The sequence below is a fragment of the Balaenoptera musculus genome, chromosome 1 (genome assembly GCF_009873245.2).
Source record: "Balaenoptera musculus isolate JJ_BM4_2016_0621 chromosome 1, mBalMus1.pri.v3, whole genome shotgun sequence".
Lineage (NCBI taxonomy): Eukaryota > Metazoa > Chordata > Mammalia > Artiodactyla > Balaenopteridae > Balaenoptera > Balaenoptera musculus.
Window position 1 is genome coordinate 111,427,672 of NC_045785.1, and position 14,908 is coordinate 111,442,579.

The 14,908-nt window shown below is 46.9% G+C and overlaps 1 protein-coding gene across 5 annotated transcripts; it reads right to left on the minus strand.

The window, feature by feature from the left end:
- Nucleotides 1-5,113: 5,113 nt before the first annotated feature.
- On the minus strand, nt 5,114-13,367 carry S100A12 (S100 calcium binding protein A12). Of its 5 annotated transcripts, none has more exons than XM_036844429.1 (4): nt 13,263-13,367; nt 9,216-9,333; nt 5,837-5,993; nt 5,114-5,366 (listed from the first exon to the last, which is right to left on the minus strand). In XM_036844429.1, exons 2-4 carry the CDS (start codon nt 9,269-9,271, stop codon nt 5,226-5,228), a joined length of 354 nt encoding a protein of 117 aa, XP_036700324.1. In that variant the 5' UTR covers nt 9,272-9,333; nt 13,263-13,367; the 3' UTR covers nt 5,114-5,225. The 5 variants fall into 5 exon arrangements, with proteins under 5 accessions (XP_036700324.1, XP_036700079.1, XP_036700160.1 ...); XM_036844184.1 differs by lacking the exon at nt 9,216-9,333 and adding an exon at nt 6,564-6,885 and having other exon boundaries at nt 13,263-13,350; XM_036844265.1 differs by lacking the exon at nt 13,263-13,367 and adding an exon at nt 6,564-6,885 and having other exon boundaries at nt 9,216-9,321.
- Nucleotides 13,368-14,908: the final 1,541 nt, after the last annotated feature.

A 14,908-nucleotide genomic window follows, 5' to 3' on the forward strand; every position in this document is an offset into this window, starting at 1 on the left:
GGCAGGACACTGTCACAAGCCCATAAAACACAGCAGGTCCCTGTTCGGCTGGAGCTTACGCTTAGGGAGACTCAGGCAAGAAACAAACGGAGGAAGAAAGAATAGATCATTCCAGGTGGGTATGAGCTCCACTGCAAGAGGAAGACATGCTAGAACAACTACTAGCTGGGCTGGGGAGCCAGACAGGGCTTTCCCGGGGAGGTGACAATGGAAATGAGACCTGGGTGACAAAAAGCACTGGAGAAAGTCTGGAAGGTCTTCGTCAGGTAGTGACACATGAATTATGTTTGGACATCACGCTGGCTGCTGTGTGGATGAGGGGTTGGGGACCAGGTTGGAGGCTGTTGCAGGGATTTATTGAGCCCAGTCTTTGTGTCAAACACTCTGCTCGGTCCCCTGCCCTCAAGGAGCCTTCAACCTAATGGGGGCAACAGACACCCAAATAGCTATTTTCAATATTACGTTGTGGCCAAAAGAAAAGCAACGGTGATAAGCACCAGACGCCCTGGGAGCACAGAGGAGGTGCTTTTCTTCTGTCTTCTTGGGCAAGTGCAGGCCTGCCTGCAGTGGGGGAGGGGGGGGGGGCGGGTGGAGGATTAAGGAAACATTCCTCAGACTAATGCTGAAAGGGCGAGGGTTCTGCTTGCCTGGGGCTGGGTTAGGTAATGAGAGAAATCTGAGAAGCATAGGAAGTCAGGGCCTTGCCCTTCACAGCCTGCTTTGCTTCCTTTTAACTTTGAAAACTTTTATATTGACCAAGTTAAATGAAGAGTCCTAGCCATTCTTGCACCTTGCGGGGGGGGGGGGGGGGGGGGGGGGGATCCCTGTAGCCATCCCATTGAAACCAGGCCCTTCTCCTGACTTCCATAGCCCCAATATGCAAGTTGGCTTGACTCACAATGTGCAACAGCCTACCGGCCTGCGACGTCCTCCTGAAGGGCATGGGTGCACACAAAGCACCTGAGAGAGTGCGCTTGGTGTCCCTTATCACATACTAACTCTCTTGCCCAGAGGGCTCTGTCAGACTCATCAACCCCAAAGCAGCCTGTCGGTGGGACAGGAGGGTAAGCCCTAGAGTCCCCAAGTTGAAAGCCACTCTGGATAAGAGGTGGAAATATGGGAGGGGGCGTGAGCAGGAGAGCTCCCTGGAGGATGTGCCATTTGGATTGGGCCTTGGTGGGTAAGCAGGAGTTCCAGAGCCAAAGAAGGGCCCGGTAGCCTGGTAACTACAACAGAGTATCAGACACTTTTTAAATGTTTGTGAATGAAGGGAAAAGAGGGCACTTCAGACAAAGAGAACAGTAGGACAGCAGGTGCAAAATCCAAGAAGTCTGACAGTCCATGGGGAAACTGGAGAACGTTCTGGAATGGCTGGAGACTAGGGCTCATGGAGGTGGACAGGAGGTCAATGGCGAGATGCTGGAGAGGACATGTCCAGTCTCTGTGGTCCTGTGATTCTAACTGTCCTCGTGTCTGTTTGCTTGTTTTGTGATACCTGCCATCGTCCGGGGACCAGGCTCTGCATTTTGACGAAGGGACCAGAGATCACCTGGTCCAAACATCGCACTTTAAAGATGAGAGACCAGCTCAGAGAAGCAAGGTCATTTGCTCAAACTCACAGAGCCAAGAAGCAGTTGAGCCGGGAGGCTAACCTAGTACATTTTATTCCAGGTTGAAGGCTCTTTTCATCAGCCTTGGGTGCCTCTCCAACTGATGGATTTTGACCACGTTTGGGGACCCTTAACATTTTTCTAAATATGATTGAAGTTCAATTTGTGGTTCAGTTGGCTATTTTGAAACAAAATCATGGCTGTGATTGTTTTCACAATAACAAATGTGCTCGCTTTTGTTCTTATTGGTTGGTTGGTTGGGTGGGTGGGTGGGTGGGTGGATGTTTGGCTGGCTGGCTGGCTGGCTGGTTGGTTGGTTAGTTGACTGGCTGGATGGATGGATGGTTGGCTGGCTGGATGGCTGGATGGCTGGTTGGTTGGTTGGTTGGCTGGCTGGCTGGTTGGTTGGTTGGTTGGTTGCTGGTTTTTACCAGATGCTAACACTACCATATACATCAGAGTGGCCACAGATACACATGAATGCATTAAGCAAGGGCACAGCTTGTTGCTCTGGCCTTTCGTTTAAAGGCCTTTAGAGAAAGACAGCACCTAACTGCCCTTAGTTACTTGTCTAATACTGGTCAACTTTATCCAAGTTACCCCTAAAATGTAACCTAAATCTGTGCTTTGGTTTAAAATAACCTTTACCTGTTGTGACTGCAGCAGAGAGAAGACAACTGACCAGCTGTAACTAAAACCTCCTATATAAATTAGTATTTTACTATTAATGCTAATACCTAGTGAGTGCTTACTCATCATCAGACGTTGTGCTAAGTGCTTTACACGTGTTGCTAGGTTATCTAGTCCTCACCTCAATTCTGGGAAAAGTGCTGCTGTTATTCCCATTTTATTGATGGGGAAACTGAGGCTTAGAGATTTTAAGTAACTTGTTCAAGGTCTCACAATTAGTAAGTGGTAAAACTAGGATCTGAATCCAGAAATATAACTTTAATCTTCATACTTGGGCCACTACCCTTTCAGTGCCCAAATATAACTTCATTCTCATCCTTCTAGATCCTACTCAAAGTTCTCCATCCCATCCAAGTATCTCAGAACATTAAAATTGGATGACACCTGAGTGTTCACCTAGTCTAAACTCTTCAAATGAATTTACCAAATTCCTTTGAATTCTTCAAAAATGAGGACAGAGATCCAGAGAGGCAAAGTGTTTTTCCCAAGGTCACTCAGCGAGTGAGGGCTTTCCCTGAATGGTCCCCCTTTCTCATTCAGTGATGGAAGCCTTCCAGTCTCGGGCCATTCCAAGACAGCCTTCTCTGGGTCCTGAATTCCTTCATCTTTGGCTAATCCCACTCCACCCTCATCTTCAGCCTCTCCCCCTGCCCCATCCCCAGGAGATGGTCTCCACAGGCTCCTGCTTCCTCGCATACTTTCCACACTTCCCTCCTACCTCAGCTTTGCCTCAGATCCACATCTCATGACATAGTAGTTTCCTCTGCTGGGTGGTCCAGCAGACCTCCAGCCCTGGGGCCTGTCACTTTCTGGCCTCAGTCCTGAATCCCAGCTTCCTCTGCATCATCTCCACCCAGTTTTGCACCAAATAAACCAAAATACAAACCCACCTCTGCCCCAATATAAAGCTTCTCTTCTCACTTTTCCTCATATCAGTCATATCTGGGCTCCAGCAAGTTACCTCACCTTTTAAAAATGTCGTCATACACTCTGCCCTCCTGGCCTGTCCCTCCTGCTGAGGAGGGGGCAGGGGAGCAGCCGCTGGTGCATCTGCCAGAGCCCAAGGTTGTGCCCTGGCTGCTGTGACTGTGGTGTCCTAGCCTGCTCAGGCTGCGAGAAGGAATGCCATAGGCTGGATGCCTTAAACAACGGACATTTATTCTCCCAGTTCTAGAGGCTGGACATCTGGGATCAGGCTGCCAATGATGGTTAGGGGCCTGGGGAGGGCTCTCTTCCTGGCTTGTAGACTTGCTGTGTGCTCATGGAGAGAGAGAGAAATCTCTCTCTATTCTTCTTCTTATAAGGGCACTAATCCCATCATGAGGGTCCCACCCTCATGACCTAATCTAATTACCTCCCAAAGGCCCCATCTCCAAATACTATCACACTGGGGGTTAAGGCTTCAAGAAGTGAATTTGGGAGGGCACACAAACATTCAGCCCATAACATACGGGTATTCTGACATCTTGACAAAATGGACCTCTTGACCTCTGGACTAAAGGGACACCCCATCTATCCCAGACCTGACTCAGCACCAGACAGTGGTTGGTGGGCAGGGAGGTCCCCAGTGACTTCTGCCCATTCAGACTGAATGCACTTTTCACCAGGGAACAGTGACCCAACACTTGCCCCTTAGGGAGATTATTCCTGTCCTCAGAGACCATGTTCCCTCCTGTTTCCCTCTGGACCATTTATAGGGAATCAAATCAATAGCCTATTGATTTCCATACATTCATCCTTGTAAGAGATATTTCTGAAACACCTATTGCATGCCAGGCACAGTGCTTTTGCTAGAGACCCAGTGCCTACTCTCACACACCCCCATCCATGGAGGAGACGGACATAGAACAAATAAGCACATTAGTGGATACAGAATCACAGCAGGAGAGAAGAGCACAGAAGGAGAGCAGCTTAGTCCTAGGGGAGCATTTCACAAAGAACCTGGACTAGACCAGCATGGGGAGGGAGTCTGGCCCAAGAAGTCTTCCCTCCCCTTATCCTGTGCTGGACAGAGCTCATGCTCTCCCCCTCCTCCTGTCTCTCTTCTTCCCACACCCTTGCAAAGTTCAGCCCCAAGTTTCATGGCCCATACAGGAAACATAAGTGAAATCAATCATCTCACTCCCTTGCTCAAAACCCCCTGTGGCTCCTTAGCACACTTGGCACAAAGTCCAAGGTCCTCCCCACGGGCTGTAAGCCCCTGCTCCCTGCTCCCTGTTTCCTGCAGGCTCTGGTCTCCCACCAGCCCCACCTCAGATCTGCACCCGCCACTGTGCTGTTCTTTGAGCAGGTCAGACACATGCCCGTCTTAGGGCCTCAGCCTCTTTCTGCAGGAACTCTTGACCCACAGACATCCGCAAGCTGCTCTCCTTCCTTTCTTTTAGATTTCTGCTCAAACACATCCCTCAATTATCATATTTAAACCAGTATCCCTGTCCTTCCCTCTGCCCCTTATTTCCTTGCTTTAGCTTTCTTCATATCACTTATCATTACCTACCAGTGTATTGTATGGTATATTTTTATGCTAATACCTAGTGGTTTGTCTGTTGGTTCATTTTCTATCCCCTCCCCAATAGAACGTAAGCCCCAAGAGGACAGGGACTTCACGTCTTTGGTCTCTGGCTATTATAGATGCTCGGTAAATATTTGTTAACTAAATGAATAAATGAACAAATAGGGGACATTTAATAAATTATTGGTGAACAAATGAACAGAGCAGGGGTTCTCAGAGGTCTAAATGGGGACTGTCGGAACAGCAGGGGTGAGGAAGGATCAAGTTTTGTGAAAGAAAAAAGTACACAGACACTGTTAAGAACGGTTCAAGGGTACTTTTATTAACTCTCGCTTCCTTCAGGCAAGGCAGACTTCGGTGAGGAGAAGGGAAAGTCTTCTTGGGGACATTGCTGGAAGAGCCCATCAGAGCGTCTACTCTTGGTGGATAGCCTCATGGGCAGTCTTCAGCACCCTGGACACCAAGACTATGAATTCCTCAAAGGTGACCTGTCCGTCTTTATCAGCATCCAGCTCTTGGAATACTTTGTCAATGGAAGGTTGGTCTTTGGTGTTCTTGGAGAAGGGAAAGCAGGGACGGTGAGCTCCCCTTTTTCCAGGCCTCAAATCCCTCAGAAATCAGCTTAGGGAGGCCTGGGAACACTAACTCATTAGCCAAAACTATGTGGGAGAATCCAATGTGAGAAAACAGAAGACAGAGAGAAGCAGCTGTCTTGGGCCATCCTAGAATCAAGTCTTAACCTGGAAGATGCTGTGTAGCTCAGCAATCCAATCCCACCCTGCCCTGCCTCTCTCCACTTTACAGAGGCAAGAAGGAGCAGAGCCTAAGGTGATGGTGGGAGTTATTCAGAGGGGAGGCAGAGCCCCTGTCCCACAGCTGGTTGGGGGGCAGGGGGAGACATCCTTGAAAGCTCAAACTGGGACGAACCCACCCCAGTCCTTGTCCCACCATCATCCTTCAGTCCTTGCCACTGCCCTCAGTGCAAGCGGTTGGGCAACATTGCCAAGAGAGGGGCATCACGTACCTTGAGGGCATTTGGAAGTTCCTTTGTGATCAGCTGCATCAGCTCACGCTTGCTGAGGGTGTCATAATGCCCCACCCGAATGGAGTATTGGTGGAAGATGTTGATGATTCCCTCCAGGTGGTCTTCCAGCTTCGTCATCTCCCTAACTTCACATTCACTTTCAAAGAGACAAAGAAGGTCTTGTCAAGGGGCAGTTCCTCCCCCACCCCACAGCACTTTCACTCTCTCCTCTCTTTCCGTATCAAAGGTTTAGACAAGGAATGACTACCCCTGGGTCTGCTCTGCGTTCTCTCTGCTCTGTGTTTGATCCACGGTGAATGTTCTCATGTGCGGATAGGATGGGGGGAGAAGGACATAGAATACCGTCTAAAGTCTAAAAGAATCAGCCTTAACTGTCACGGTGTTCCATGTCCCCCCGTCTCCTGGGGACTATAGTTCAGAGGGTGTTAATCACTCAAGCTCACCTGGGAAGGGTGCTGTGGTTGGCCAGGCTGTTCCCTTTCCCCCAAGTGTTGGTACTTTAGGGCCCTTATTACAGATGCCAGCCACCCCACCCACCTCGGCCATCCCCAAGTCCCGAGACTGAGTCTTCCTAGCAGAGCAAGAGCTGGCATCCTTGGGCCCAAAATACAGTCAACCCAGAGTGGGTCCAGCAGGCAGGGGGTTGTGGCTTCCAACAGCCTGCCAAGTGGCCCCCTGAAGGCCCAGCCAAGGAAAGGACACTTACCCCTCAATGCACAGAAGTGTGGAGGCAGCAGTACTGGTGAGGAGCCCTGAGCCAGGGAGGTGTTTATAAGGCATGTGTCACCTTTGACCTCGAGTGAAGAAACTTCTCTGATTCACCATGGGGCACGTTTCTCTGTTGCTCAAGAGAAGCTTCAAACATGTGGCTCTGACTGCAAAACGGGCAGCTCAGATTGCAAGAGAACAAGTTTCACTGCAGGCATGGCTCCTACCCAGAAAGGGAAGGGCTGGGGAGAGGCATTTGCTGAGTGTCTATACACCAAAAGTGATGGTGATAATAAAGACAGTCAAAGTAGACATGTAATCTGGGAACAGAAAAAGGACATTGGTTTAAAACTAAAGAAATCTGAATATAAAGTATGGAACTTAGTTGATAATAACGTGTCAAGAGCAGTTGATTAATTGTAACAAACGTACCACACTATATAAGATGTTAATAATAGGGGAGACTGTGTGCAGGAATATTGGAACTCTCTATATTATTTTCCCAATTTTTCCATAAATCTAAAAATGTTCTGAACTAAAGTCTAAGTGTTTGTTTGTTTGTTTGTTGGCCGCGCAGTGCAGCTTCCAGGATCTTAGTTTCCCGACCAGGGATTGAACCCAGTCCACAGCAGTGAAAGCACCTAGTCCTAACCACTGGACCACCAGGGAATTCCCTAAGTGTTTTTAAAAGTGACCATGTATTGGTCACTCACATCATGCCAGACACTGCCTTACACAAACCCTCACTTAATTCTCCAAACAGCCCTCACTCCAACAGCGTTAATGGTTTCCCCATTTTGCAGATGAAGAAAATGAGTTTGGAGAGGTTAAGGAACTTTTCTAAGTGCCAAATCCAAAATTGTCTGCTTTCAAAACCTTTGTCATTTTGTAATTTTTCCCTAAAATGAGAATAGTCTTTTGTTATCAAAAATAATACATGCTTGGGGCTTCCCTGGTGGCGCAGTGGTTAAGAATCCACCTGCCAATGCAGGGGACACGAGTTCGAGCCCTGGTCCGGGAAGATCCCACATGCCGTGGAGCAACGAAGCCCGAGCGCCACAACTACTGAGCCTGCGCTCTAGAGCCCACGAGCCACAACTGCTGAGCCCATGTGCCACAACTACTGAAGCCCGTGTGCCTAGGGCCTGTGATCCACAACAAGAGAAGCCACCGCAATGAGAAGCCCACGCACCGCAACGAAGAGTAGCCCCCACTCACCGCAACTAGAGAAAGCCCGCGAGCAGCAATGAAGACCCAACACAGCCATAAATAAAATAAATAAATAAATAAATTTATTTTAATAATAATAATACATGCTCATACTTTTTGTAAAAAACCTAATTTTTGGTAAATGCCACAATCTTATATCAGACCCTGACCTTTTTCTTCCAGTTTGTTTCCTAATGCCATCAATTCTTGATTAGCCTTTTTTTTTTTAATGAAAGCTTCTTTATTTATTTATTTATTTATTTTTGGCTGTGTTGGGTCTTCATCTGTGTCCGAGGGCTTTCTCTAGTTGCGGCGAGCAGAGGCCACTCTTCATCGCGGTGCGAGGGCCTCTCACTGTCGCGGCCTCTCTTGTTGCGGAGCACAAGCTCCAGACGCGCAGGCTCAGTAGTTGTGGTTCACGGGCCCAGTTGCTCCGCGGCACTTGGGATCCTCCCAGACCAGGGCTCGAACCCGTGTCCCCTGCATTGGCAGGCAGACTCTCAACCACTGCGCCACCAGGGAAGCCCTTGATTAGCCTTTTTAAAAATTCTTTCTTCCACGCTCTCCCACACCCTCCAAATCACTGTGTGAGACTCAGGGACAGAGCAGCACAAATTCCGTGGCTGCCCTCCCAGAGTTTGGAATCTAATGGATTCAGACACCTCCCTGAATCGTAGGAAGAGTTCACTGCACGTGATGGGGGTGGGGGGTTGCTGGGCGCTAGTCAGGCCGAGACTAGCGACCTGGATTCCACACTGGCAGGGGTACTTGGGAGAACCAGGGCTGCCTGGCAAGCCACAGTGGGAAGGGTGCCAGGGACCAGCCTGTGCCCTTGGGCAAGCGTTTGACCTCTATGAGCCTGTTTCTTCATTTGTGTGGTCACCTCACTGGACTCCTTTAGTTCCCAGAGTTGTTATGAGGCTCAGCTGACAGAATATGTGAGAAAAGGCTTGAAAACAGTAAAGTGTCATCTTTAAGTTGGTTATTCTTTTGCCCTTACCCACCCAGCACGGACGTGGATCATTTAGCCCAGCCAGCATGAAAATGAGCCCAGAGACAGCCCTCCGGGGCCCAGCCACTGGATACTGGGGGTCTCCTAGCAGAACAAAGAGACCTGCCTCTTCTGTGTCTTGAGGAGTGTCCACTGGTGGAGGGGCCTACACTCCAGCTTTCCCTCTGAGCACCAGCCCCTACACCTGTGCCCGTCCAGCAAGGCCTTCCAGAAGTCAAGGGAGTTCACACAGAAGGCTCCTGACACAGGGAATAATATCACTTGCCTTACCTTCCTCCTTTCTCCCACCTGACCCCACTGAAAAGGTAGGATTGGCCCCAAGGGGCAAGGCCAAGCCCAAGTGATGTTCCCTTCTGCTGCTGGCCTTGGTGCTCCCAAGGGTATTCCAGAGACTGGTGGCCTCCGGGCTATTCCTTGGGCTGGTCTTACCTCCCCATCAATAGGAACTCCACGAGGCCAAGACTGTGTAGGAAGCTGATGCTCATGGCAGCCAAGAAGGATGAAGAGTATGGGAAACTCTTTTGTTGATAGTTTGATACAGATGATACTGTAATGGTAGATGCATGTCATTTTACATTTGTCAAAACCCATAGAATGTACAATGCAAAGAGTAAACAGTAACATGAACTATGGACTTTGGTTAACAGTAATGCATTAATGTTGGCTCATCGATTGTAGCAAACATACCACACCAATACAAGATGTCAATAACAGGGGAGCTGGGGGAGTGAGGGCTAAGGGGATATTTGAGAACTCGCTGGACTTTCTGCTCAATTTTTCTGTAAACCTAAAACTGCCCCTGAAAAATAAAGTTTATTAATTAAGAAAAATACTACTGCCTCTGAAGTCATTATGCACAAAAAGTAATAGCATACTACACAACAGGAAACAAACTTTTCAAGTAAATTTTGAGCCAAATTGATAGAGATTTACTTTCACAACTTCCTCTATAAAGTTGGTCAAAATACCTTGACAATGGTGGGGAACCTAGCACATTAGAAAAAAATTTTAACTAGCAAAAACGTGAATTCATTCTAATTCTTATAACCTCAACAAGAAATAAACACATGCTCTAAAGTAGAAGATAGACAGAGCTTCAAGAGTAATAAACCAAATGTGATCATGTAAACACCTCGAAAAAGTATATCAAGATAACTAAATTTTCATAATGCAAAAAACAATGAATTAAACTGATAAATCTGAGTAAAGAGTATATGGGAATTGCTTGTACTGTACTTGCAATTTTTCTATAAGTTTGTACTTATCAAACTAAATTACATCAGATTGAAATGATACCAAAATTTTAAAGTACTCATGGCAACCGAATGACTCTGTTAGTCACATCAAGAAGTGGGGAGGGGCACACGTAGAGCATAAAATGGGGCAGGGTGACCAGAAGGGGCAGAATGGCAGCCCACCGAGCTGGGTTTACCCTCCAAGTTAGCCCAGAGCCTGGCTCTGGGTAGAGACAATAAATATGAGTGCCCTACCCTTACAGAGGCACCTTCTCTGAAAAATGCTTCTCCAGGAGGGAAATAAACTCCCAGGTAAGCAAAGAGAGGGGAAAAAGAGGGTGACATTGCTTTAAAGGATGGGAGGCACTGGGTCTAAAGGGATTCCATCCCCAGAGATGTGAAAAGAGCCTCAGATCCACTCTAACCTCTGAGCAATGATGAGGAGAAGAGGAGCATGGGTTTCTTCACCTGGCAAACACTTCCTGGCCCTTCATATCTGCTAGTCACTGCTGGCCAGGCACTGGGGAAAGCAGCCATGAACAGGACAGACATGATACTGACCTCGCTGAGCTTACAGTCTGGGGAGGACACAGACGGGAAGGGCTCTCTGGTAAGGCAGGGACAGAGCTAAAAAGGCCAGGAAAAGAGAGGCATTGCTTCTTCTTGTTTGAACAAAATTAATCATCAGCTTTATCCTCAGTTTTGGCAAGCAGAATGTCAAATATCTTTTACATCTAAGGGGGGAGGAAGACCTCTCCCTCAGTTATTCTGGGGTGCAAAGCTAGTTACTGGACCAGTTTTCAAAAAGTATCCCAGGGTTTTCAGGAAGTGAGACAGCAATCCCTCTATGCCTTCCCCCACTTTCCCGTCACAGCCTCCAAATTTGGCAGTTAGAAAAAGCTGTCAAGTTGGACTAGGATGACCATGATCAAAGTGCCATGGTAGGAAGAGGTTATCAAGGCCTCTGAAATAAAATCTTTTGAAGTCTAGCCTGGTGACCTCCATTCAGTACCACAGACTCCCCTGCATGCTTTGTGTTAACCCAGTTACCATAGCAACATATACAGAAAGGAGCAGGGTCCAGGCCCCATATGGGGCACCACTGAGGCCTGGATGAGGACCTGGACCACCCCTGCATTGGTGGCCAGCAGTTTGCCCCTGAAACTGCACAGTCCAGGCTTCAATGACCACACCTTACAAGCACAAGAAGCTACTGCTTTTGGGGGACAGGTGAGTGAGACCCCAGCTCCCTGCCCCTTTGGCTTGTGGAGGCAGAACAGATCCCAGCAATGGATTAAGAAAGCCCCTGGGGTTTTTGAGCAATTCAGGGATGGGGAGGTCGCAAGAGGAGAAACTGGACAGGTAGGAGCATGAGAAAATGGCAGGAAAATAAGATGCTTGTAATGGTGTGTTTATCCGGAACTGAACAAATCATGTCACAATTCAATTTGCAATTTCATCCAGATTACTCAGGATCATGGACTAATTTGCCCTTCAGAATTAGACAACTGGCGGGGGTGGGGGGAGGGGTGTGATGAATTGGGAGATTGGGATTGACATATATACACTAATATGTATAAAATGGATAACTAATAGGAACCTGCTGTATATAAAAATAAATAAAATAAAATTCAAAAAAATAAAAAAATAAAGAATTAGACAACTGATGTTGAGACAAGGCTGTGATTATGTTAGGAAATCGGGTGTGGCAGAGACTGTCCAAGGTCACTGTTTCCTTTCTTTTTACTTTTTCAGGTGAAATTAACTGTTTTTTTAACAGCTTTATTGAGGCATAATTGATGTACAAAAACTGCACATATTTAATGCATAAAACTTAATGAGTTTGGACATATGCAAACACCCATGATACCGTCACCACAATCGAGGTCATAAGCACATCCATCACCTCCAAAATTTTCCTTGAGTACCTTTAGTTTTGTTTTTGATTTCTGTGGTAAGAACACTTAGAGTGAGATTACCCGCTTAACAAACATTCGCGAGCACGATACCGCATCATTAACCGCAGTCACTGTGTTGTATAGCAGGTCGGTAGGTCTTTTTCATCTTGCAGGACTGTAAATTTATGTCATTGAACAATAATAGTCATGCTGCCTTTGAGGATGCCACTCGAAGGGGTGAGACTGATTAAAGAACTCCGAAAGGATGCTTCTTTTTGTTTGTTTTCTTTCCCTCCCTTACTACTGCATTCCATATCGTTTTCAGACATACAAAAGACTACACATAGCATATGTCCATTATAAGACAAAATAAAACAACAAACATCTGCAAATCTACAAGAGGCCTTAGTCCCCTGGACAGAAACCAGGTGATTGGCAAAATATTCCAGAAAGCAGAGAAGAAAGAAACTAAAGAATTTTTTGTTTGCTAAAAAATGTAATTCTCTGAGAGCCCCCAGACAAGCCAGCAGACTGGTCAGGTGTGCTTCAAGAATGATTTGTTACTAGCCAAGACATGGAAGCAACCTAAATGTCCATGGACAGATGAATGGATAAAGAAGATGTGGTATGTATATACAATGGAATACTACTCAGTCATAAAAAAGAATGAAATACTGCCATTTGCAGCAACATGAATGAAACTAGAGATTTTCATACCAAGTGAAGTAAGTCAGAAAGAGAAAGACAAATGTCACATGATATCACTTATATGTGGAATCGAAACTATGACACAGGGGGCAGAGTCAAGATGGCAGACTAGGAGGACATGGAATTTGGGTCTCTGCACAACTAGGACACCTACCAGGCACCGGTGTGGAACCATGGACACCTAAGGGGAAGGGAGGAACCCCCAGTGACCGGGTAGGATGTGGGGCAAGGGGGGAGTGAGGGGGGGAGGAAAAGTGGAGGTGGGCTGGGACTGATGCCCCTGAGGGGCGGCTGGGGGAGGGGAGGAGTGTTCCTAAACCCAGTGGGACCCACCCACGGTTAGGGGTCCAGTGGGAACAGGGGAGACCCTGGTGTAGACCTGGGGAGGGGGGACACAGAGGAATGGAAGGGAATGGGGCCAGTGCTTTCCCTGTCCACTTAGGCACCTGGGGAGCCCATTGGGCTCCCAGGCCTAATCCTCTGCCCTCGGAGCCTCCCTGCTGCCATGCAGAGCCCAAGCCCCGCCCCTACACCCCCACCAGGGCCCTACCTCTACACTCGGAGACCCCCTCTGAGACCCCCTCCAACCACGCTGGGCCTAAACCCCATCCACATGCCCTCACCCAGGCCCTTACCTCCAAACTCCGGAACTCCACAATCCAGAGGCTCTCCTTTCCACGTGTTGCCTCTCCCGTTCCCCGCAGGTCCTAAGCAGAGGCCCCGCCCGCCCGACACTTGAAAATCACCTGCCTAGGCCCCGCCCCCAGGGCCTTTTCTGGCTAAGTGGTCCTGAGCCTAGGCCCCGCCCCATGCTCAAATATCACCCCCCCACCCACCCAGGTCCCACCCATCCTAAACCCCGCCCCTGCCTAAGTTCCACCCCTGCCTAAACTCTGCCCGCATAGCCAAGGCTTTTTTTTTTTTTTCCGTTTTTCCTCTTTTAGATTGGGACTCTGTTTTACCTTGTTGATTCATTGTTGTTAATTCATTTATATTTTTATTTTTCCTAATAAATCTTTTATTTTTCTAATTTTATTTTATTCCTTATACTTTGTTATTGTTCTGCTCCTTTTGGCTTGTTCCCCTCCCCTTTTTTTTCTTTTTTCTGTTGTGGTTTTATTTTTACCTTGTTGCAGTTGTTTCAATTATATTTTTATTTTTCCTAATATATTTTTTACATATTTTTATTTTGTTTTTTATTCTTTGTTATTGTATTACTCCTTTTTTTTTTTTTTTTTTTTTTTTTTGCCATGCCACACGGCTTGCGGGATCTTGGTTCCCAGGCCAGAGGTTGGGCCCAAGCTCCTGTGGTGGGAGCTCTGAGTCCAAACCACTGGACTAACAGAGAACCTCAGACCCCAAGGAATATTAATCAAAGTGAGACCTCCCAGAGGTCCTCATCTCAGCACCAAGACCCAGCTCTATCCAACTGCTTACAAATTCCAGTGCTGGATGCCTCAGGCCAAACAATGATTAAGACAGAAATACAGCCCCACCCATTAAAAAAAAAATGAAACGACAAAAAAATATGTTACAGACAAAGGAACAAGGTAAAAACCTACAAGACCAAATAAATGAAGACAAAATAGGCAACCTACCTGGAAAAAATTCAGAGTAATGATAGTAAAGTTGATTCAAAATCTCGGAAATAGAATGGAGAAAATACAAGAAACATTCAACAAGGATCTAGAAGAACTAAGGAGCAAACAAACAATGATGAACAACACAATAACTGAAATTAAAAATACTCTAGAAGGAATCAATAGCAAGATAACTGAGGCAGAAGAACAGATAAGTGAGCTGGAGGATAAAATGGTGGAAATAACTGCCAGGGAGCAGAATAAAGAAAAGAGAATGAAAAGAATTGAGGACAGTCTCAGAGACCTCTGGGACAACACTAAACGCACCAACATTCGAATTACAGGGGTCCCAGAAGAAGAGAAAAAGAAAGGGTCTGAGAAAATATTTCAAAAGATTATAGTTGAAAACTTCCCTAACATGGGAAAGGAAATAGTCAATCAACTCCAGAAAGCACAGAGAGTCCCATACAGGATAAACCCAAAGAGAAACATGCCAAGACACATATTAATCAGACCATCAAAAATTAAATACAAAGAAAAATATTAAAGCAGCAAGGGAAAAGCAACAAATAACATAGAAGAGAATCCCCATAAGGTTAACAGCTGATCATTCAGCAGAAACTCTACAAGCCAGAAGGTAGTGGCAGGACATATTTAAAGTGATGAAGGAGAAAAACTTGCAACCAAGATTACTCTACCCA

What these genes read in the sequence shown, in the direction of transcription:
- S100A12 (XM_036844184.1), bottom strand. Translation starts at nt 6,637, where the DNA reads ATGCCTTATAAACACCTCCCTGGCTCAGGGCTCCTCACCAGTACTGCT. An exon ending in ACACTTCTGTGCATTGAGGG is followed by an intron (nt 5,994 to 6,563) that starts GTAAGTGTCCTT and finishes TCTCTTTGAAAG; the next exon opens with TGAATGTGAAGTTAGGGAGA. An exon ending in AACTTCCAAATGCCCTCAAG is followed by an intron (nt 5,367 to 5,836) that starts GTACGTGATGCC and finishes CCCTTCTCCAAG; the next exon opens with AACACCAAAGACCAACCTTC.